Source organism: Girardinichthys multiradiatus, chromosome 1, assembly GCF_021462225.1.
Source record: "Girardinichthys multiradiatus isolate DD_20200921_A chromosome 1, DD_fGirMul_XY1, whole genome shotgun sequence".
Lineage (NCBI taxonomy): Eukaryota > Metazoa > Chordata > Actinopteri > Cyprinodontiformes > Goodeidae > Girardinichthys > Girardinichthys multiradiatus.
In genome coordinates, this window is record NC_061794.1 from 46,605,915 (window position 1) to 46,630,821 (window position 24,907).

The 24,907-nt window shown below is 42.1% G+C and overlaps 2 protein-coding genes across 3 annotated transcripts; both read left to right on the top strand.

Moving 5' to 3' along the window:
* The first annotated feature begins 417 nt into the window (after positions 1–417).
* On the top strand, positions 418–4,176 carry LOC124870921 (troponin C, slow skeletal and cardiac muscles-like). Its single transcript, XM_047369787.1, has 6 exons — positions 418–563; positions 1,171–1,201; positions 2,643–2,789; positions 2,918–3,032; positions 3,165–3,301; positions 3,975–4,176. Exons 1-6 carry the CDS (start codon positions 540–542, stop codon positions 4,004–4,006), a joined length of 486 nt encoding a protein of 161 aa, XP_047225743.1. The 5' UTR covers positions 418–539; the 3' UTR covers positions 4,007–4,176.
* A 4,848-nt stretch (positions 4,177–9,024) lies between these two features.
* dedd (death effector domain containing) lies at positions 9,025–21,759 on the top strand. Of its 2 annotated transcripts, none has more exons than XM_047369765.1 (5): positions 9,025–9,349; positions 12,432–13,071; positions 18,776–18,880; positions 19,047–19,184; positions 20,498–21,759. In XM_047369765.1, the coding sequence occupies exons 2-5, from the start codon at positions 12,507–12,509 to the stop codon at positions 20,902–20,904; spliced, it is 1,215 nt and encodes a 404-aa protein (XP_047225721.1). In that variant the 5' UTR covers positions 9,025–9,349; positions 12,432–12,506; the 3' UTR covers positions 20,905–21,759. The 2 variants fall into 2 exon arrangements, with proteins under 2 accessions (XP_047225721.1, XP_047225730.1); XM_047369774.1 differs by lacking the exon at positions 9,025–9,349 and adding an exon at positions 10,327–10,448.
* The last annotated feature ends 3,148 nt before the right edge of the window (positions 21,760–24,907 follow it).

Here is a 24,907-nt window from a genome sequence, read left to right on the forward strand (position 1 = left end):
ATTTTACAGTACAACATGGGTTACCATTGTGACTTTGGATGTATTCTGGTGGTAGGATGCATCCCACAAATAAGTCAAACTGATTTCCTAAGCAGGTCTTCCTGCTGTTTCCAGGTCATGAGATCTGACAGGTGCTTTTCCTGTCAAAGTGCTGATTGATCTCTAACATCTGGGGGGAGAAACAGTTTCATTGACCACTCAGACAAAATATACACTTTCATTTAATCATTTATCTTTGCTGTAAAATTCCCAATTTAATATTTAGGAATGAACCCCCCTAATGTAATACCAAACCTGAAGGCTACACACAGTGTTTTGCTATTTTTAGGTTTCTTCTGCTACCTTCCATTTATAGATGGCCTCTCTTTTTCATTGTCACTGCTCCCTCCCTCCAACATTATAGGATAATGAAAGTTGGGCCAGAACATTTTTTTTGTGCCACATGAGCCAACATAACAGACTGAGGAACATATTCCTGACAGAGCTTGTCCTGGTTCTGAAGGTAGCCGTGTGACCGAGTCCAGAACGGACCAGCAGTCATGGATGACGTATATAAAGCAGCGGTAAGTGCTGATAATTTATGTTATGATCAGCTGATTTACTCTCCTTTATGGTGGGAAGTTCAGCTTCAGATAATGGCTTTGATTTAGAGGCTATTCCAGTTAATGGTTCCATTCAAAGGTAAAAAGAGGGTGATATTCACTGGATATTTGTAGAGAAATTACTTGCAAACAGTTATAAATTAAATCTTGTTGCAATCACCTACACTAAGGTCAAACATCTCAAAAAAGAAAATAGAAAAAAGAAAATCCTTTAATTTTTACTCTTACTGCATCAACCATTTTGTAACAGTACAAAATCAAACTTTTGGTGAGAATACAATTATAAAATCTATTTAAAAAGAGCAGATAGAGCAGAGAGAGTCTGCTGTGATGAGGTCAGGTTTCTGTGACTGACATCAGAACAATGAACAGCTGGTGAGGAACAGCTCACCACTTAAGCTCTGCAAACCTCACAAGAATAGCAGCAAGTGAAGAAACTAGTGTCACATTACTGTGCAGCTAAACTAAGAATATTATCACCAGGAGAACTGATGTTCTACTTCACCACAGGGGTATTAAGAGGTGGATAAACAGTAGAACAGAGAGAATAACTGTTTTTCCTCTACAGGTAGAGAACTTGACAGAGGAGCAGAAAAATGGTGAGGAAACTGACCTAAAACACTGATGACATTTATTATGTTGTTTGTCTGCATGAACTGTTTAATACTAATAATATCTCTAATCTACAAAAATTACTAAAGAGCGATAAAGAAAAAGGATTACTTGTTTCATTGATTGAGTCTTCTAACAGTTGTCTGGAAGCGTAAGGAGTCAGATCTAATTTCTTTCCATGTTTGATGTAAGGATGATCCTCAGCTCCTCTAGACGTCATCATTGACCCAACATTATGGGCCTACTCACTGAGGACAGGACACCTGTGTTTTAATTCAGGACTTCCGTCTATGTCTTTAAACAGACTCAGCAGAAGAAGCTTCACACTGAAAACTTTCTCTTGTTACTAGACTTGGCAGTGCTGTGGGACTCCTAACATCAGTAACACCCCTGTAATAAAGGTGGCACACTACAGTAGATCAATAGCACCCCCTACAGCATTCCAGGTGTTTTTGCTCCCTGCTTTCACTGGGACTTAGGTAGTTTTGTACACATCTTACTTTTTAGGGTCTATGGAAATAAAACCATCTTAGTCCAATAGTCCAAACACGTACAGAAGGCCAGCCATACCTACCAGGTTCAGTTTTAGAGAAAAGGTGTGGAGTTTTGGTTCTGGAGTGTGAAGCAGAGCTAGAGCTGGTTCTTGAAAAGTCTGTAGAGTTGTTTTTTGTATCTGACCTGGATGCCTCCTGGTCAACTCTTTTTGAGGTTTTTCCCGGTAAGTCCTACTAATGAGAGACCCCATGGCATACCCAGGACTCTCTATAAGGACTACGTATACATCCCTTTTCATCCAGGAACACCATGGGAGGAGTTAGACAGTACCTCTAGAAAAGGGTTTATTAGGGTTTTCTCCTAAACTTATTGCCTCCCTGACCTAGTCTTGGATAGGTACAAGTCAATAGGAGGATAGATGGGTATTTGGAGGCAAGGTTTTCCAGTTGCTATTCTTGAATGATAAATGTTTCACATATCTAATCTTTGCTCAATTTTTGCGCTAGTTTTTCCTTTGTAAAACCATTCAAAAAGTCACTCCTCGGATCCCCACAAAAATTTGTCCAGTCGCAACGGGGTTTGCTAAGCTTACTTGTAGGCCGTACACATGTCACAGTGACCCATCATTGTAACGATGCTTACATGAAATGCCATTCAATACCATGTTGTGAAGAAGCAGCTCCACATTAGAAGTGACTGCACTATGCAGTCACCTGGTCTCACAGATACCAGAAAGGGCCCAGAAGCTCTAGAAATACCTGGTTAGAAGATATTAACTTTTGGTCATATACATTTAATTTTTTTAATTTTCATAGTCATCATATCCTCACCTGTCAATGTATTTTCACCCTGATCTACATGTCTTGTTCTATTAGACCCACGTCTCACCAGAATATCCGGGTCCTCAAACATGTGATGCTGTATTTCTTTTAGAATTCAAGGCGGCCTTTGACATCTTCATTCAGGATGCTGAAGATGGCTGCATCAGCACAAAGGAGTTGGGGAAGGTGATGAGAATGCTCGGACAAAATCCAACTCCTGAGGAGTTACAGGAGATGATCGATGAAGTGGATGAGGATGGTATGTCATATGGTCTCGTTTGAACTTTATGGACCTTTTTTGTTTTATTGCATCATTTAAAGGTAGAACTGCTAAGTTATACTACCCAGATACAAGTAGTTCTAGAATACCATGCTTTATGCTCACAGGCAGTGGCACGGTAGATTTTGATGAATTCTTGGTTATGATGGTCCGATGCATGAAGGAAGAAAGCAAAGGGAAATCAGAAGAGGAGCTGGCTGAGCTTTTCCGCATGTTTGACAAGTAGGTTTGGCTTGAATTTTCATTCTCTCCAAGAGGTAGAAGAAATGCAAAGAAACGCTGACTTAGTCATATAGATTAGAAGAATGACTGAACCTTAAACAACTTTAAAGCAGTGATATACATTTTGTTAAGGAATGGAGATGGTTACATTGACTTAGAAGAACTGAAGAGCATGCTAGAATCCACTGGAGAACCCATCACTGAAGATGACATTGAGGAGCTGATGAAAGATGGAGACAAAAACAATGATGGAAAGATTGATTATGATGGTATGTAACAAACCAAATGTCTCACAACTCTAAATAATGATGCAAAACACAATTATTGGTGACTCATAGTGTAATTAATTTTACATACTTAGTCCAGGATGGCTGAGTTTGGGCTGCAGAGTAGTGATCTTCCAGTCAAGAGCCTGGAAATTTGACTACCAGTCTGCCACCATGTGGAAGTTAAGCATGTTTGGCTAAAAACCCATATTTGCCAGTGATAACCTCATCAGTGTACGACTGAGAACAAAATATAGAATGTTTTAGCAGTATGAGGTCAAACAAAAGCCCTCAGATTTATAACCCAATATGGAGTCTTACATATCATTGGCGGTATTTCCTATACTACACCCCCCCACCATCACCATCACCATCTTCCTGCAAAAGATGGGGGTGCAATGACTAAGGCCTCTGTTTTATTGAATTGATTTGGTATAATCTGTGACACTGGAAGCAATAGTTTGTGCTGGGATTAAAGACCATTTCTGATGGATCAGCATGGCATTTCTAGAGTCCTGGTTTGGGTTAGAGCTAAAGTTCAATCAAAGTTAGGGATTAGCTTGGAACAGGAAGTCACTAAAGTATAGCGAAGTGAAGTAAGAGCTGTACAAACTGAACTGCTCATGTCTTTCTAAAATTTGGTTTAACAGATTCTGTTTTTTTTTGTCTCTGACAGAGTTCCTGGAGTTCATGAAAGGTGTTGAATAAAGAAGAGCTCTGGAGTGACCTTCCTTCATTTTGCAATGTCACCAAAGTTCATTCCTGAAGACATGTTCCCACCATTTCTTTACAAACATGTTGATTTCTGATAGCAGTATTAAATCAAAGTGCCATTTGAAAAGACTGTTTTGAATAAAGTTATTTCTATGATCGTTTAATTTATCTGTCATATTAATATAGTGTTGAACAATAATACATTACTAGTTTCTTTATGCTTGGCACAATGAAGATAATAACCTTAATCCCAAAGTTTTTGAAGAGTCTTCCAAAACGTTTCTTTAGATACTGGCTATGGACCTGTGCTTCTAATGTCCCATTCGTTTTAATCAGGTGTAAAAAACATTGAAATATCTAAAAAAAACAAGGCAGTGAAAAAAGTTTCATGACATCCAAAAGAGTCCAGCAAGCTCTGGACAGTCCTCTTGAGTTGATGACTTTCAGGACCCAAGCCCTATATCAAGAAGGGCAGCAAAGAAGCGACTGTTGTCCAGGAAAAACATCAAGGGCAGACATAGAATCTGCAGGAAGTGCAGAGATGAACAGAACAGAAGGTGCTCTGTTTAGCCATCACACTGTGATAAATCCCAAAGATGTACCATGATTTCAATCACTTTTACAGCGTCATCCGCTGTTATTGGCATCCCTGGTAAAGATATATAATGAAAAATGTTATCTCCACACACCATTATTGACACCCCTGTTGCTAATACTTTGTAGAACCCCCTTTAGTCTCCTCCTACAACATTTCATTAGGTTGGAGAATACAGAGTGAGGATTTCCTGACCAAGCCTCTTCGCATATTCGCTCTCGATGGTCATAGATCCTCTCTAATGCTCTCCTTTTCTCAACTCTGCCCACAGGTTTTCTACAGGATTTGGGAATGGGGACTGTGAAGGTCTTGGAAGAAGGTTGATTTTGTGCCTGGTGAAATATTTGTGTTAATTTAACCTTATTTTGAAAATCCATTTTCTTACAGAGTCCATAAGATAAATGTCCTGGTATTTAAAGGCGTTCATGCTGACATGCACTCTGACAAATGAATCAGGGCCCTTGGAAAAGAAATGAGCCCAGAGCATCACAGATCATTCACCATACTTTACAATGGACATGTGGTATTTCAGTTTCTGCCTACAGTGCTGTGAAAAGGTTTTGCCCCCTTAGATGTTTCTTTTATGTTTCTGTACCTGTAAAACTTAAATGTTTCAAATCATTAATTAGAATTAAGTGGTACGTAAAAATATAGTTTTCAAATATTTCATTTATTAAGTGCAAAAGCTACCCAAACCAACAAGCCCCTATGTGAAAAAGTATTTGCTCCTTAAATCTAATAACTGATGTTACAACATCTAAAATCTCAATAACAGGCGATGAGTCCTTTACATCACTGTGGAGGAATTTGATTTCTTTAAATTCTTTTTATTTAACCATTCAGAAGTGGACTATCTGGTGTTCTTTGATTCATTGTCCTACTGTCAGTGGGCTTGAGCTTAAGGTCCCAAATGGATGGTTCGGGCTTTCTTCTTTGGGATTTTCTGCTAGACAGCTAAATTAAGGTTTCCACTAATTACAACACTTTGCCAATGTCCTGAAGAAGTAAAACAGCTCCAGACCATCACATTACCACCACCATGTTTGATGACTGGTATGATCTTTGTTTGAAATGCTGTTAGCTTTGCACCAAATATAATGGGATGCACACTGTCCAGAAAGCTCCACGTTTGTTATATTTGTCCAGAGAATATTTTCCTAAAAGTCGTGGAAATCATTAAGATGTTTTTTTGACAAATGTGAGACAGACCTTTGTGAAAAAAACAAAAACAAGAGCTCTGTACGGGGGCAAATACTTTTTACAGCCCTGTATAATTTTATACTCGTACTCGTACACGTCGTCTTCCGCTTATCTGGGACCGGGTCGCGGGGGCAGCAGACTCAGCAGAGACGCCCAGACTTCCCTCTCCCCAGACACAGACACCTCCCCTCCAGCTCCTCTAGGGGGAGCCCAAGGCTTTCCCAGGCCAGCCGAGAGACATAGTCCCTCCAGCGTGTCCTGGGCCGTCCCCTGGGCCTCCTCCCGGTGGGACGTGTCTGGAACATCTCCCGAAGGAGGCGTCCAGGAGGCATCCGGTATAGATGCCCGAGCCACCTCAACTGGCTCCTCTCGATGTGGAGGAGCAGCAGCTCTACTCCGAGCTCCTCACCCTATCTCTAAGGGAGTGCCCGGCCACCCTACAGAGGAAGCTCATTTCAGCCGCTTGTATCTGGGATCTCGTTCTTTCGGTCATGACCCAAAGTTCATGGCCATAGGTGAGGGTAGGAACGTAGACCGACCGGTAAATTGAGAGCTTTGCTTTTCGGCTCAGCTCTCTCTTCACCACAACGGACCGGCCCAGCGCCCCCATTACTGCGGCAACCGCACCGATCCGTCTGTCGATCTCCCGCTCCATTTTTCCCCCACTCGTGAACAAGACCCCGAGATACTTAAACTCCTCCACTTGAGGCAGGAACTCCCCTCCAACCTGTAGAGGACAAGCCACCCTTTTCCGGTCGAGTACCATGGCGAGTACCTTGGAGGAGCTGATCTTCATCCCAGCCGCTTCAGACTTGGCTGCGAACCGCCACAGCGCCTGCTGTAGGTCTTAGCTAGAGGGGGCCAGCAGGACCACGTCATCTGCAAAAAGAAGAGACAAAATCCACTGGTCCCCAAACCAGACCCCCTCCGGCCCTTGGCTGTGTCTAGAAATCCTGTCCATAAAAGTTATGAACAGGACCGATGACAAAGGGCAGCCCTGCCGGAGTCCAACATGCACCAGGAACAGGTCCGACTCAGTGCCGGCAATGCGGACTAAACTCCTGCTCCGCTCGTACAGGGACCGGATGGCCCCTAATAAACGGCCACCGATTCCATACTCCTGGAGCAGCCCCCACAGGGCATCACGAGGGACACAGTCGAATGCCTTCTCCAGGCCCACAAAACACATGTGAACCGGTTGGGCAAACTCCCATGAACCCTCGAGCACCCTGTAGAGGGTATAGAGCTGGTCCAGTGTTCCACGGCCGGGACGAAAACCACACTGCTTCTCCTGAAGCCGAGGTTTGACTATCGGCCCGACTCTCCTCTCCAATACCCTGGCATAGGCCTTACCTGGGAGACTGAGGAGTGTGATCCCCCTGTAGTTGGAACTAGAGTTTCCAACCGTCCCTTGAAAAACGGAATCGTCCCGTATTTAGAATAAAAAGTACACGTCCCGTTTTGAGCTGAAACCCGTATTATTAGGTGGATCAAACATCTTCATTAAAATGTCAATAGAATCAATAAATGATGGGGTGCTTTATATTTAACATTACGGTAAATTCATTACCAGCCATATCCTGCTCTGTGACCAATGAGCTGACAGAATATTTCGGCTCATCTCATTGGCCAGCAGGTACCGTTGCTAAGGGTAGATACAGGTGTTACGTCGATTCGCGTTTTCCCATCAGATACGGTTTCCCCAGCGTCTCCTCGCCGCTTACGCGACAAAAAAGGCCCGTGTTTGTACAGCGCGCCGTGCTTCTGTCGCAGGAGATCTACGGACACCGTGAAAGCTGAAACAACGTGGATAGATAGATAGATAGATAGATAGATAGATAGATAGATAGATAGATAGATAGATAGATAGATAGATAGATAGATAGATAGATAGATAGATAGATAGATAGATAGATAGATAGATAGATAGATAGATAGATAGATAGATAGATAGATAGATAGATAGATAGATAGATAGATAGATAGATAGATAGATAGATAGATAGATAGATAGATAGATAGATAGATAGACAGACAGATAGACAGATAGATAGATAGACAGATAGACAGATAGAGAGGTGGATGCAAGTTTTTCAGCAGCTGACATCCCCAACATCCAGGCTATTGTACCCTTTGTTCTCAGCATCCCTTCTTCTAGTGGGTTTGTGTAAAATATTTTCTCCATCATGAAAAATAAGTGGACTGATGTGAGGAACAAATGTTGTACAGAATTAATGAGAAGTGAGCTAATTGTCAGCTAGTTCAATATTTTTTTCACTACACCTGTACAGTCATGGCCTTTAAGGCACAAGTGTTTATGTTTACAACTTTTCTACAGACTTTTTGTTTGCACTAAATGCACTATTATGAAAATGTTTTGCATTATACTGTTATGCTTTTTATATTGTTTTAAGCTAAGCAGGACGGAGGTCTTTTCAATGGTGGTTTATTTATTTTAGAAGGATATTTGTTTTTGTCTAGTAATTTTATTTAGCAAAAAGAATAAATTATTTTATAAATTGCTGAATAATTATTTTTCCATGGATATTTGTATCAGTCAAAAACATGCATCGAATTAAACTTGGGTTCGAGTCCAATGTTTCCAAAGTCATTTCACACAAAAAGGGTGAAAAACATCACCAGGCCGCTAGAGGTGCAGACAGTGAAGTTGGATGGCACTACCAGGAGGTGTCCCTTGTTTATTTATCAAGGAGTTGGCAACCCTAGTTGGAACACACCCTCCGGAACCCCCAGTCTGCCAGTCCAGAAGCACTGTCCCCGTCCGCCACGCAATGTTGAAGAGGCGTGTCAACCATGACAGCCCAACAACATCCAGAGACTTGAGGTACTCAGGGTGGATCTCATCCAACCCTGAAGCCTTGCCACCATGGAGCTTTTTAACCACCTCGGTGACTTCAGCCCGGGTGATGAAAGAGTCTAACCCCGAGTCCCCAGCCTCTGTTTCCACCAGGGAATGCGTGATGGCAGGATTGAGGAGATCCTCGAAGTACTCCTTCCACCGCACGATATTGTCCTCAGTTGAGGTCTAATTTTATATATAATGAATAAAACTACGGTTTCTGTAGGAAATATTGAACTTTATTAAATACATTTATTTATATTTCCCATTTTTTTCCGTCGTGTCAAATTTGACAAAAATGTAATGTTTTTATTCTCCAACAAAGTGAAAAAATAGCCTGAACCTGAAACCCGGAAGTGAACTTCAAAACGAACTGGAAGTTCTTTCATTTTACCTCAACGCCGAAAATTATTGGCTTAATTTTGCTGTGATATCGATAGATGGACCAAAACATCTACTTTACCTTGTTGTCCTGCTCCGTAGGATGCTGTTCGCCCGACAGGCAGCTGTAAAGCTATGGTTCGGTTCTAGTGAACTGGAGCGCAGCCGTTAAACGGAGCTCAGTGTTTTTATGCGAGAAGAAGCTAAGCTGCTAACAGCTCTGGAGCAGCTAGCTTCATGTTGTTTATCCACCGGACTCCTGCTGTCTGACGCCCATCTGGATCATCCGTAAACACTGAAGGTACAATAAAACTGACATCTGCGTGGAGGTTTGCGTTAGACAATATGTTTTACTGTCTGAAGTTAGTTTATATGATGCTGTCAGCTAACAGAAAGGAAATGTTAGCAGCCACAACAAACAGCCACATCCCTAGCACATGTGTTTAGCTCAGAGCCTCATCAGAGCTAAATACCTTATTTGCCTGATCTCTACTGTTGGATAACTGTTTTGTACACTGATATATGTTATCACCCAGATCTATTTTGCCTGAAGGAACACGTTGGATTTGCTAGTTTTAGCTTCTTGTCACAATAATTTCAACAGTTTTCCCCTGGCATTGAAATTGTCTGGTACATACAGTCGCTCTCAAAAGTGTGTAATAAAAATATGACAAAAATAAATGGTATCAAGATTTTTTCATTTTTTCCTGTGATATTTATTCTGTAGATTAACTGAATAAAATAAATGTGTTTAAGGGGGAATCAATGTGCAATAACCTGGTCACATAAGGCCTCCTCCTGTAAACTAGCACTTTGCTTAAATTTCCTTTCGATTTAATTTCAGCATTAGGTTTTCAATTAACATCCCAGATTCAGACCTTATCGTCTCTCTCTGCCTTGCAAAAGTTCTGCTTAGATTGCGACATCCCTTGAAGGCTTCGGGTAAAACGTAACCGGTATTTGGATGTATTTATAACATCACCCATCTTAATGAGACCCAAGTTCCATCTGAAGAAAAGTAACCTCAGATCATGAGGTTCCACCAACATGTTGTTCTGTAGGCATAGTGTTTCTATGGTGATGCTCATTTCGGGAATTTGTCTTCGGTTTGAAGCGCTCACAGCATACAGACATTAAATATAAATATATTAACTATAGATGAAATAACAAAGGAAAAAAGGAACATTATGTGTGTGAATGTACAGACCTTTTTCATATAAAAAGAAGAAAAAAGGCAAGTTATAATAGTGCAAATTTGCTTATTTTGTTTCACGGCAGAGCAGCTGACTTCTCAGCCTGTAAGGTGATCATTGTGTTCATCAGAGAGACAGCCTTGAGAAAGAAACTCTCTCTGTGACGGCTGGCATTTGCCAACAACGCTCTGTAGCGCTGATGTGAAGGTAAAAGTCTTAACAATTTGTGTCCAGAATCTGTGGGGTCTGCAGAGATGCTAGCTGCCCTTTTCCTTACCCTGGACCTGTTCTGTTTTGTGGATGAGCCAATCCACTCAGTGATGGATGTGCACAGGACAGACTGAATAATGACAGTGTAGAAGATGTGCAGCAGCTCCTGTGGAAGGTTGTACATCTTGAGTTTCTGCAGGGGGAGCAGTTTCTGCTGGGCCTCCTTCCGAGCATTGTCTATGTGTGAGGACCAGCTCAGGTCCTGAGAAAGGGTGGTTCTTAGGAACTGGAAGTGGTCCACAGTTGATACAGTGTTGTTGAGGATGGTGAGGGGAGGTGAATGTGGGGGTGTCCCCCAGAAGTCCAACGCCATCTCCACTGTCTTGAGCAGCTCCAGGTGGTTCTGACCGCCCAAGTGGAACAGCCGATCTACTTCTTGTCTGTATGCAGACTCATCACTGTCCTGGATCAGACCAATGACAGTGGTGTCATCAGCTTCACCGGCCTGTCAGCAGAGGTGGAGTCATGGGGTGTACAGAGAAAAGAGGAGTGGGGAGAAAACACACCTCTGGGGGGCGCCGGTGCTGATGGTACTTGTTCAGGAGAAAATGCTCCCCAGCCACACCTGCTGCCACCGGTCCTTCAGGAAGCTGGTGATCCATTGACAGGTGGAGGGCGGCACTGTGGGTTTCTGGTGAAGGATGTCTGGGTTGACGGTGTCGAACGTGGAGCTCAAGTCCACATACAGGATCCTGGCGTACATCCCTGGGTGGTTGAGGTGATGCAGGATGAAATGTAGTACCAAGGTGACTGCATCATCTGCTGATCTGTTTGCCTGATAAGCAAACTGGAGCTGGTCCAGCAGGGAGTCTGTGATGTCCTTCAGATGCTTCAGAACCAGTTGCTCAAAGAATTTCATGACCACATATGTCAGGGATACAGGTCTGTGGTCATTTAACCCCATGAAGGTGCGTTTCTTGGGGACCTGGATGATGGTGGACCGTTAAAGCAGTAGGGATGATCATTAATGTCTTGCAGCCTGCTTCTTAGCCTACACATATGGTCAATGCAGAAAATTGCTAAAACATCAGAATGCAAACCGTCCTTGTTGCAGTGTCCTGCAGATCCTTTGTTACTAGATTAGGCGTCTTGGTAGTCCTCTGACCAGTTTCTATCTGGTCTTTTAACTGGTCTTTAAACTGACAATTTTTGCCATGTTTCTATTTTTCCATAGTGTCTTCAGTTACTAGAACTGTGTTTACTGTGACATGATTTATAAATAATGCTATGGATCTTTTGGTACAATGAGATCCTAGTGATCCTCTGTAACTGTTGAAGAAATGCAAAGTTATTAGTTGCATGATATAAAAACATCTTGGGGTGGCAATGATGATGATATATACCTAATTTCTTCTTTCGTCTCCGTCTCATCTGTGCTTCCATCACTCTTAGCAGTTGGAGAATGTCATTAGTGTCGTTGAGATCATCTGCTGCCGTGAGATTCTGTCCAACTGGCTAAATATTGCATTGCTACATTATATAAGTTAATCACGCTTAGAATATATTAGCCAACGATTATTACTCTCCAAACAGTCCTTTGCGCCATAAATATGAGACGCACTGATATTGCGATGTTAAGAGATTTGCAATATATTGTGCAGCCTTAAAGTTAGCATTACTTTTTTAAGTGCAGTTCATTACACACTTGTCAAAGCTTGAAGAAGGGTTGGTGGTGCAGCATCTTCATCTGTGCAATGCTAAAAGCTTCCAGAGAACAGACTAAGAACTTGTTTTGTAACTCCTGGTTCTTTTTCTCCTCATTCTGATGGTATAGGATGTTGGCCTCCGTCTGTGGGCTCCATACTGATCTTGTCACTGTTGCAGCGCCACAACACTTTGATCATATCTGTACTTACGAGCTGCTAAACCTGATGAAAAGTGATTACTTTTTCTGTATTATCCTTCACTCTCTAAACGTAGCTAATCTGTCGAAGCAGAGGAAGACAGTGGAAGTTGGTGGGATCCTAACAACCTTTGTCTCTATCAACCTTGGAGATGATGTCACAACAACCACCAATCCCAAATGCCGGTATTCCTGCTCATCTTGCTCCGAACTCCTCTGCTCAGCAGGCTCAGTCCCAACTACAGCCTAACCGGGTGGACTCCAGTCAGAGCCGGGCAAACGTCGGGCCTCTGGAACACAGAGCTTTGATAAACAGACGGGGCTGCCGCAGTTTGGCTGCTACCAGCGGGGACACAACTAACAGAAACATTTCTACTCGCTCCACAAACTCAAGCTCTTCCAGAGAAGACTGGGGCTTTGAGCCTTGGCCTGAGGAAGTGATAGACAACTCCCATGGTCTGTACTCCCTTCATCGCATGTTTGACATAGTCGGAGCCCAGCTAACGCACAGGGATGTCAGGGTGCTGTCGTTCCTGTTTGTTGACGTGATTGACGAGTATGAGCGTGGTGGTATCAGGAGTGGAAGAGATTTCCTGCTCGCATTGGAACGCCAGGGCCGATGTGATGAGACGAACTTCCGACATGTTCTTCAGCTTCTAAGGATTATCACCCGCCACGACCTCCTGCCTTACGTCACCCTCAGGAAACGGCAGACTGGTGAGTCAAGGATTTTATGCAACATTTACAGTTAATCTGTAATTGTATAGTGTTTGCAAACATTTAAATAAAGTCAATTTTACTCAATTTATTGATCGATCAAACAAGCTGTAAAACAGAGGAATAAAAGTGTGTTTTCCGTCCGTAAACATAAATGTTAATGCCTACAAACTGAAAGAAAATAAACAGTTCAATCAGGATTAGAAAAAGATCTGTTCAGATTCACCCAGATTCCTGTGCATTGGAGGGGTCCATTCAACCTATCTAGTACCAAACTGGTGCTAGAGCTCAGCTCCAGGTCCTTCTGATTTCACCACCAGAAGTACGGACCCTAGCACCAGAGGAAAGGACCTCTCTGGTCCTCGAGGCGAGTTCACAGAATCCAATAGCCACTGAAAAGGTTGTCAGCTCCATGTTTGAAATTATTTCACTAGTCTGCCAAATTAAAAACAATAAAGACGCCGAGCTTTCATACTAAATTAAACGTTAGCTCCAGAAAAACATGGTTTTTGTTTTATTGTTGCCTGTCTTAAAGTTAATGTGGGTCAATGTGCTGCCCTCACACTATCGGGTCTTTAAACATAACCAGCTGGGGTTAATAAGCGCCACATGTGAAGGTCTGCCAGTCCGGTGGGCAGATATTAATCTGAGATCATAAATAGCTTTCCCAAACACAGACTGTTGCTCAATTCAAAACAAACTCAAAAATACTTTATTCATCCCAAAGGGAAATGAAGTGTTTTGTAGTTCATATTCTGCAGGTTTCTTCAAAGAGTCATTGTCGATGCTGATGGCTGTGGGCAGGAAGGATCTCCTGCAGTGGTCCATCTTACAGCAGATCTGAAGAAGCCTCTGACTGAAGACTCTGTTGTTGTACGGCAGTCTGATGAAGAGGATGCTCCACAACCTTTAAGACATCTGTTTGCTGGGGTCATCAGATATATCCACGTAGATAAACTGTCTTCCTGCATTGTGGCCCTCTTTAGAAACCCAGAACACAATAGAGCGAGGGTCAAACATTTAGACACCCAAAGGCCTCTCCTTACCTCCGTAGGGGGAGCTGCTTGGACCTCACGGATAAACCAGAAGTAATATGTTCCTAATATGTTGTATCCTCGTTGTCCCTGGGAGAAATATGATCCAAACTGGGAAAATGGCAGCGCTGTCCTCATCATCGTTTTTTTTCTTCTGCTCCTGATCTGATCCATCTGTGTGTCTGGTGCCACCCTTTGACTGAGCATATTATTGTCCCCGTCAGGTTGGACAGTCAGCTTGGTGGGTAGGTACTGGTGATTTTCGGTTTAGTGTGAACTGTGGAGCAGACTGGGAGGTATAAATTAGGCCTTAGGTGATGTGATGATTTGGCTCTGAACTGGCTCTGTGGATCTGGAAAATACAGACTAGTTGTTTGTTCTTATGGTACCATTGATCTCTAGGGTTGCTCCAAGTTTAGCAAAGGAACTTCTTAGGTTGAAAAAAACCCTTCCTGACCTCTCTGGCATTGGGTTAGGGCTCTAACTGTACACTTATTTGTACTGAATGTATCCGGTACAGCCCTGTCCGTTCAGTACACGAGTGTACAGAATCAACACCGTGTTGTTTTCTACCTGAACACATGCAGAATGTTTATGTGAGGAACTAAGAGCTCAACGCAACGTTCTGTAGGGGAACGTTAAAAGGTGACACCAGAACCAACCAGCGAGGACTCCCAGCTATCACTGAACTCTGGGTTTCTCATGCAGCTACAGTGGAGAAAGAAAGGGGAACCGAACCAGAACTTTATGTCGGCGTTTACAGCAGCGATAAGGTACAGTAGCTGCTCTGCACTGAGCAGCATTACTCTCCTGGAACATCAAGCTGAACAGAAACATACCTGCTACTGGAGATCAATCAGCTACCTGGAGCATCCAAAAAGTCATATTTTTATTTATTTTTCTTGTTTGAATTGTACTTAAAACGTAGCTGCACCTTTAAAAGCTGAAATACATAAATACATACCAAACTGGGATTTTTTTCTCCCAGTAAAGCAGTTGTGAGGTTTATGAATTTGATTCCAGCTTTGGATAACCACATGTTGAAGTGTTAGTAAGACACTGAAACGTACATTGCCTCATGAAGTTCTTTACGTCTCTATAAATATAATTTCATTGATATGCTGATGTTATTTAGCTGTTTTTATGCAGAATAAATCTATTTAATTAAATAGATGACAAGCTTGTTATAAACACAGAAAAGCTTGAGTGAATTTACTGTTTGGCGTCTAAGTTGAGACAAGGCACAAGTTGGTCTTCTTGGCCTAGAGTACCATAGGAACAAACTGTGGAGCCAATAATTTACCCTCAGCGGCATCTCTGTTGCCTCCAGTACTACTGTGTGGAATCTTGGAGTTATTTTTACCCAGGATGTGACTTTTAGCGTGCACATTAGGTACGTCTGTGGGGCCTCATTGCTTTGCTTGCTCATCAATGCTAGAATTGCCTGTGAATTTGAGTGGTGTCTTCACTACTGAAATGTCTTACCGGGCCAGCAGATCTAAAATGTTGCAGGAAGGGTTCTGATGGTATCATTTTTTATTCAGTTTTTTCCAAACACTCTCCCTGTAAAATTCAACATACTTTCATCTTGTTCCACTTTAACATCTCAACTTGTCCAAACAGAAAACATTTTCAGACCGCAGCTCCCTTACCATGGAGACAATTAACCTGACAGTCATGTTTTCAGACTGGGGGAAGAACCTGGAGCACCGGGATAGAACCAAGTCATGCTGGGGAAGAGCAGTCCTGCACCCAGGCTAAGTCTTTAGAAACTAGTCCACCTAGAGGGTGCTAGCCACTTCTTCCTCAACAATAACTTAGGCTGCATCATTTCAGGAAAGCATGTCATTTTGAGAGCATGGCTGGAAGCATCAGTTAGTGTCAGTTCAATTGATTACAACTAAACCACATTTTCCATAATCTCTTCACCATCATCAGTGTCCACACCCTGAGCTTTAGCTTCTCAGCTACCAGAAATATACATCAGGTCCGAATCTCAAGGGCAGTTGGAGTCCATCCATCTGGGCCAGTATGTTAGCATGTGGAGCATGAATGATTGGCACGTGAATAATAATATGCAGCATTATCTTTAACTGCATTCAATCTGACAATCTTTATTGAATTATACTAAATTTGAATTTATTTGGATTTAAATCTGATCTGACAATAACAGTTTAGTTTGGATTAAATTGGATTCCAGTGTTTTCTCTAGGAGTTTGGTCTTTTTGTCACCATCACATCTTTGATCTGTTTCTGTCCCTTTCATATATATATATATATATATATATATATATATATATATATATATATATATATATATACACACACAGGTCCTTCTCAAAATATTAGCATATTGTGATAAAGTTCATTATTTTCCATAATGTCATGATGAAAATTTAACATTCATATATTTTAGATTCATTGCACACTAACTGAAATATTTCAGGTCTTTTATTGTCTTAATACGGATGATTTTGGCATACAGCTCATGAAAACCCAAAATTCCTATCTCACAAAATTAGCATATTTCATCCGACCAATAAAAGAAAAGTGTTTTTAATACAAAAAACGTCAACCTTCAAATAATCATGTACAGTTATGCACTCAATACTTGGTCGGGAATCCTTTGGCAGAAATGACTGCTTCAATGCGGCGTGGCATGGAGGCAATCAGCCTGTGGCACTGCTGAGGTCTTATGGAGGCCCAGGATGCTTCGATAGCGGCCTTTAGCTCATCCAGAGTGTTGGGTCTTGAGTCTCTCAACGTTCTCTTCACAATATCCCACAGATTCTCTATGGGGTTCAGGTCAGGAGAGTTGGCAGGCCAATTGAGCACAGTGATACCATGGTCAGTAAACCATTTACCAGTGGTTTTGGCACTGTGAGCAGGTGCCAGGTCGTGCTGAAAAATGAAATCTTCATCTCCATAAAGCTTTTCAGCAGATGGAAGCATGAAGTGCTCCAAAATCTCCTGATAGCTAGCTGCATTGACCCTGCCCTTGATAAAACACAGTGGACCAACACCAGCAGCTGACACGGCACCCCAGACCATCACTGACTGTGGGTACTTGACACTGGACTTCTGGCATTTTGGCATTTCCTTCTCCCCAGTCTTCCTCCAGACTCTGGCACCTTGATTTCCGAATGACATGCAGAATTTGCTTTCATCCGAAAAAAGTACTTTGGACCACTGAGCAACAGTCCAGTGCTGCTTCTCTGTAGCCCAGGTCAGGCGCTTCTGCCGCTGTTTCTGGTTCAAAAGTGGCTTGACCTGGGGAATTCGGCACCTGTAGCCCATTTCCTGCACACGCCTGTGCACGGTGGCTCTGGATGTTTCTACTCCAGACTCAGTCCACTGCTTCCGCAGGTCCCCCAAGGTCTGGAATCGGCCCTTCTCCACAATCTTCCTCAGGGTCCGGTCACCTCTTCTCGTTGTGCAGCGTTTTCTGCCACACTTTTTCCTTCCCACAGACTTCCCACTGAGGTGCCTTGATACAGCACTCTGGGAACAGCCTATTCGTTCAGAAATGTCTTTCTGTGTCTTACCCTCTTGCTTGAGGGTGTCAATAGTGGCCTTCTGGACAGCAGTCAGGTCGGCAGTCTTACCCATGATTGGGGTTTTGAGTGATGAACCAGGCTGGGAGTTTTAAAGGCCTCAGGAATCTTTTGCAGGTGTTTAGAGTTAACTCGTTGATTCAGATGATTAGGTTCATAGCTCGTTTAGAGACCCTTTTAATGATATGCTAATTTTGTGAGATAGGAATTTTGGGTTTTCATGAGCTGTATGCCAAAATCATCCATATTAAGACAATAAAAGACTTGAAATATTTCAGTTAGTGTGCAATGAATCTAAAATATATGAATGTTAAATTTTCATCATGACATTATGGAAAATAATGAACCTTATATATATATATATATATATATATTAGTCAAATAGAACCAGGAGGATTATTTCATATATATATATATATATATATATATATATATATATATATATATATATATATATTAGTCAAATAGAACCAGGAGGATTATTTCACTGGACTTTAGCTGTGTGTCAGGGGCATGAAACACTCGGGTTATTTTGTGTACTTGTACCTTCGCCATATATGCCAGGACTAGAGAGTTAGCCCTGCCGCTCACGGATATCCTTGCCTGCTTTCCAGGTTTTAGCAGCATGTTTATCTGTGCCCTCTCTGTCTGCTGTCGGGCGCGTGTGTTCAGGTACATGCGAGTGCACGCAACCCAGCGTGCCAGCGTCGGTGACACAGTATCAGGAGTGTGTTTTCATCCAGCTTTTGTCAAGTTTGACCGTAGAAAGTAGAGTAGCGACGACGCAGGGACAGAAATCCTTCACAGCGTGATCTATTAAAACGAATGACGTTAACTGTGAAAACACACTATTACTACATGCCGTGATCCTCTTGGGGGGGCGGTCTGGTTGGGGGGCGTGGCGCCCCCCTTGGATATTGGTAGGAGAAACTCTGTATTCAGATCTAAGGTGTTTGTGGTTTTTGTATCTATGACGACATTTTTTGGCGAACTGAACTCAAACTTGTTTGTAAAAACTGATGTTCCATGATGGTTCGTGCATTTGGGTCTTGCACTCTGCTAGTTTGAAGGCTGGTATTACCGTCAGAAATCAGCTGCTAACTAAGATGTTTCCAGTGTGCCCAGATCCTGTCGACAAGTACCTGGAGGAAACATCTGTGCGATACATTTCACCAAGAGGAACAGAGCTGTGTAAGGAAGCTGTAGCTCACAGAAGAACAGGTGGGTCTGTGAATATGTAGGAAAGGTGCCACTCATAACAGTCCATAAGAACAGTCCATTTTCATTTCTTAATTTAATGCCATCAGATGTCAATATTTGTTTTTCCAAAGACTATTTCCTAACAATGTCAAATAAAATCTAACTTCAAACCTGATTTCACTCTTAGGTCCACACCCATTCCTGTGTTGCTCCTCTTCAGGACCACATGTTGGCTCTCCCCGAACTAAGCCGAGCCCCCCTGCCCCGCACCGCAAACGAAAGAGAAGTAATTCATCCGCTGACTGCAAAGAAAAGCAAACTTGTGGTAAGAATTAAACGGTTAATGGTGGCTGTTTGTTTTCCCAGTAGACTGCGCTCTTCAGCATCATGTTAGAATCGTTATGTTGGTGAGTAGGAAAGGGTTTTAGCAGAACCAGAATCATAGCCCATTTTATAATTGTTTTTTGCCATAAAGGACGTAAACATTTAAGCAAGAGGAAGACAGAGATGCAGATATCAGTGTTTCACCAACATAACACAGCAGATGTTAGAACAAGTGACAGAAAATAAAGGGAAGATTTTTACATCTATCCTGATACATGGAATACACCATAGAATAAATAATTACAGCTAGTTTTAATGTTGTGCTCATTTAAGTGGAGAAACGCACGGTAGAGAAGGAGAGAACACAGCAGGCAGTGAAAAATAAAATGCATCAGTTGGTTTCCAGTGCCAAAATCCAAACTCCGCTCCAGTTCTAGACTTTTACGTCTCATCTCATAGAAACATTTATTTGATCTTTACCAGGTTTTAAAATGATTTAAACCTACCATCAAGTGGACAAAAACAAACAGATTTCTCACTATTTAGTTATTGATGAGAAAATGAAAAGTCCTGGTGTGGAGGATAAGTCCCTGATACTTGTTGCTTCTGTGGGATTTAGGAGGGAAAATAGCAACAAGGTGCTGTTAGTCAAACACTGGATGAACTGATCATCGGTGTTAGCAGCCCAGTAAGAGCAGGAGTTTTATTAGCTTGTTGCTTTGAAACATACAGTGCCAAGTTGGAAAGACATCAGCAATGAACTTCGAGGAACAACTGTTGCTGCTGATTTTTCTGGAGAGGGTTAGAAGACCATTTCCAAACTGCTGAACTCCATCATTCTACAAAATGAAAGATTAAGTGAAAGTTTGACCAACATGCAACGCTGTTGGTTGTTTGTCACCATAAACATGTCATCTGTCAAGCACGGTGGAGTAGGGCTTGTGATCTGAGCTTGTTTTGCAGCCAGAGGACGTGGGCACCTTGCAGTCACTGAGCCGACCATGAACTCCTCTGTTTTTAACTGGCCATTTCATTTTATTTTGGCTACATGTTTACCAGACACTAACAGTGTGGATTCTGTTGATGTTCAACACTCGAGATTAGATATATTTTTATCATATCCTGACATAAATCCTAGAATTGAAAGTGTCCAAACTTTCTTTGAGTTCTGTCACCTTGTCCTGGCTTCAGCAAGCGGCCTTTGGTTGTTCTTGATTTCTGCTGGAAAAGAGAAGCTGCTGCAACAACAACGTTGGTGCAAAGAAGGGATCATTTTATTTAGGATTGTGTTTACTATAACGGTTCCTTTTTCAGATATCCGTCTTCGAGTTCGTGCAGAATATTGCCAGCACGAGTCTGCCCTTCAAGGAAACATCTTCTCCAACAAGCAGGAGGCGGTGGAGCGACAGTTTGAGCGCTTCAACCAGGCCAACACTATCCTCAAATCCAGAGACTTGGGTTCCATCATCTGTGACATCAAGTTCTCAGAGCTCACCTATTTGGACGCCTTCTGGAGGGACTACATCAACGGGTCGTTGCTGGAGGCTCTTAAAGGGGTCTTCATCACGGACTCCCTTAAACAAGCTGTGGGCCACGAGGCTATAAAACTTCTAGTCAATGTTGACGAGGAGGACTACCTGGCCGGTCGATGCAAACTGCTCCGGAATCTGGTTGCAAGTGGGGGAAGTCTACGCGTAGGGAACCGGGACGCCGTGTCCTAGATGGGCGCCACGAACAGTAGCGTATTGGAGTAGTACTGTTGTTCTTCCTGCTTAAAGAATAGCGTGAGATGTGGTTGTATTCTTCGATGTGTGAGCTTGAAAGGAACTTGAGAACCTCAAGCCCATTTATTCCTAAAGAGTTAATGTTGTTGGACATCTACTCGGCACCCCTAAGCATAGCATGCGAGGACATCTGGAACAGAACTGTCCAGGTGTTGCACACAGGCATTAGTCTGGATGTAGATTATTTCAGTTCAAGTATGGAAAGGGAATAATGTGTGCATTAAACTTATGTCCTCATTGTTGTACGTTTGACCTTTCAACCTGTTTTCTTAACGTTGTTGATGACGGGCCCCCACCCAGCCCCCCAACTCAAAGTGAAGTTCTTCACAACAAGTTACTCATTATTAACCAGTTTCCCTCATTAGAAGTTGGATTTTAACTGGGTTTCCACATCATGGATTATTTTACCCACTTATTGCAGGCACAGCCCAGCTGGCTCACGGCGTCTCAGTCAACCTTTGCTGCTTGAATACAGATTGAATTTGAAACTGTACTTGTCCAAACACTACCCATATTTAGACCCGTTATTCTGCGGGTCTGATGTAAATGACTGATCACATTGGTGCATTTTCAACCACTGTGTCTTTGATTGAAACAATAGGAATTAACTCCTCATCCTGGTGTAGCAAGTCTGTCACTGATATTCTTTTATTTTTTTTAATTATAAAATGTTGGACATTTTTAGCCTGTACTTCATCCCTCGTTCTGCCGTTCATGTTACACAGATTTGTTTTTTTTTTTAAATTGAAACTACACTTAAAAAATAAATGAAGGCAAAATTTCTGTCTCACATTCCTGTTATCATCTTTCTGGTTTACGCTTAGTGCCAGAAATCTGGGACCCTTTTCTACAGATGCCACCATGTCTATTGGTACCCATGTTGAAGATGTGTAAAAAGGCATTAAAGGGGTAAATCTTTTACTGCACTAACAACAAAAGATACAGGATTAAGCCTTTTAAGACATTTTACTTTCAATGTGTGTACATTAAAAAAATCCCAGATGTTGGCAACCAACAGTGGATAAAAGGATGAACATGTGCCCACTTTTAAGTATGGTGGAGGATCTATGATGCTGTGGGCCTGTTTCTCTACCAAAGTGTCTGTGAACTTTCTTAGATGCATGTTGATCTTCATAAATCAGGAAATGGAAACCAGAAATTAGCTGCTGGCCAAAATTTGACCAACTTAGAGTCAGAGCAAACTAGCTGGAACTGTGACAAACGAGGCTGCAGGGAAACCAGAGTTTGTGTTTCTACCAAACGGTCAGGAGGATCTCCAAAGTTCACAGTTAAAGAACAGCAGCAGCGAGTGACATCTTGGGGGGCATCAAGTTTAACTAACTGTGTTTTCTTCAGATTGTACCACTGTATGGTGGTAAAGCATACACACAAACCCAGATATTAACCAAACACGACAAATAAAGCACCATTTGGCGACTGTGGCTCGTTAGGAAGAGTAGTCGTCTTGCAATCGGAAGGTTGTGGGTTCGATTCCAGCTTCCTCCAGCCATATGTCGATATGCCCCTGGGCAAGCCACTTAACCTCAAGTTGCCTACCGATCTACGTAATCGGTGTATGAATGTGTGAGCGTTAGTGAGTGATATTGGGTGAATGTGGCTCTAGTGTAAAGTGCTTTGAGCGGTCTGTAAGACTGGAAAGGCGCTATATAAGTTCTGTCCATTTACCATTAACCTAAAACATCCAGCAGACATCAAACAAATTGAATTGTCCTAAAAAGCAACAAACATGAACAACCATATAAGTGGCGGTAACCTTTCAAAGGGAAAATCAGTCCACAAATGAAATGTTCGCAGGCCAGTAGTTATAATTTATTATATTGACCATTCAACTCGACTTCTCTGGTTTACACACACACACAGTCCTTTCTTGTCCAAAAGGCAAAATTAATCCCTCCAAAAAACGCTGAAAACATAAGGCGAGTTAATGTTTCCTTTCAAAAACAAAGGAACAAATTCACCCAGCGTTTCTTCCCGCTGGCGTCCTCCTGTCCCGATCAGGCATTCCTTCTGCAGCGGACCCGTCTGCAGGCTTGACTGGTATGGAGAGCCAACAGTGCCACAAAACACCACTTTTACCACACGTCTGGTTAAAAGGTCACGAAAAAAACGCTGTTCTATAAGTCAGAGCGATATAAAATATACCGTTTTTACGCCGCTTTTCTTTTCTTCTAAAAAAAATGAATTTTTCTTCATATTGTTTTCTAAAATGGTGTTTTGTCAAACCTGCAAGGCCCTGCCCATACTTTTCTCATCCAATTAATTTAAAGTCCAGTCACCCAATCATCATCAACTTTATTAATAGAGCGCTTTAACAGCAACCACAGTGGAAACAAAGTGCTGAACATCGGGGATAAATAAGATAAACAAATATCAAATATAATAAAACTAAATACACAACAATGTAAATAACTTAAAAACACAATACGAACATACAGGGGTTGGACAATGAAACTGAAACACCTGGTTTTAGACCACAATAATTTATTAGTATGATGTAGGGCCTCCTTTTGCGGCCAATACAGCATCAATTCATCTTGGGAATGACATATACAAGTCCTGCACAGTGGTCAGAGGGATTTTAAGCCATTCTTCTTGCAGGATAGTGTCCAGGTCACTACATGATACTGGTGGAGGAAAACGTTTCCTGACTCGCTCCTCCAAAACACCCCAAAGTGGCTCAATAATATTTAGATCTGGTGACTGTGCAGGCCATGGGAGATGTTCAACTTCATTTTCATATTCATCAAACCAATCTTTCACCAGTCTTGCGGTGTGTATTGGTGCATTGTCATCCTGCAAAATATGTTTCTCCTTGCACCATTGAAACCGACGTTTGGCATTGGCATAAGTGACCAAAAGTTTGTCTATAGCAGCCCAGCCGTGTATATTGACCCTGTGGAGCTCCCGACGGACAGTTCTGGTGGAAACAGGAGAGTTGAGGTGCACATTTAATTCTGCCGTGATTTGGGCAGCCGTGGTTTGATGTTTTTTGGACACAATCCGGGTTAGCACCCAAACATCCCTTTCAGACAGCTTCCTCTTGCGTCCACAGTTAATCCTGTTGGATGTGGTTCGTCCTTCTTGATGGTATGCTGACATTACCCTGGATACCGTGGCTCTTGATACATCACAAAGACTTGCTGTCTTGGTCACAGATGCGCCAGCAAGACGTGCACCAACAATTTGTCCTCTTTTGAACTCTGGTATGTCACCCATAATGTTGTGTGCATTTCAATATTTTGAGCAAAACTGTGCTCTTACCCTGCTAATTGAACCTTCACACTCTGCTCTTACTGGTGCAATGTGCAATCAATGAAGACTGGCTACCAGGCTGGTCCAATTTAGCCATGAAACCTCCCACACTAAAATGACAGGTGTTTCTGTTTCATTGTCCAACCTCTGTATTTTTGGCAGACTTCATATATTCTGCAGCACTCAGTGTCAGTCTTTGCTTCTGTACTCATCTCATTATTCATTCTGATGTCTTTAAAATCCAAAAAGCAAACAAAACCCTTAATACTTTTGTCTGAAACAAGGGAAAACTGACATTTTTGAAATCCGAGTTTTGTCTGTCCCCACCACTAGATGGCACTCACACGGGAGCCATTTTATTCTACAGAAAATTATCCCCAATTAATTCTAATTTAACTTTCTATTATTTCTATTTGGTGCTTTTAATCTGCTTAAATTAAGCAAATGAAATTAAATATGCTGGGATCTTCTGTTGTTTTTTTCTAAAAATGACAAATTCATTTTCACTTTCACCGCCTGCTTTTCTTCCTTTTTCTTCATAGTAAGAGATAGAGGGACTGCGGTGGACCTAGTTTACCCACTTGACTTTTTTGTCCCATAACTCTCATAATCCAGATTTATCTGCAAATTTTCACTTTTTAGGGCTGATAGTCTTAAACATTCGATC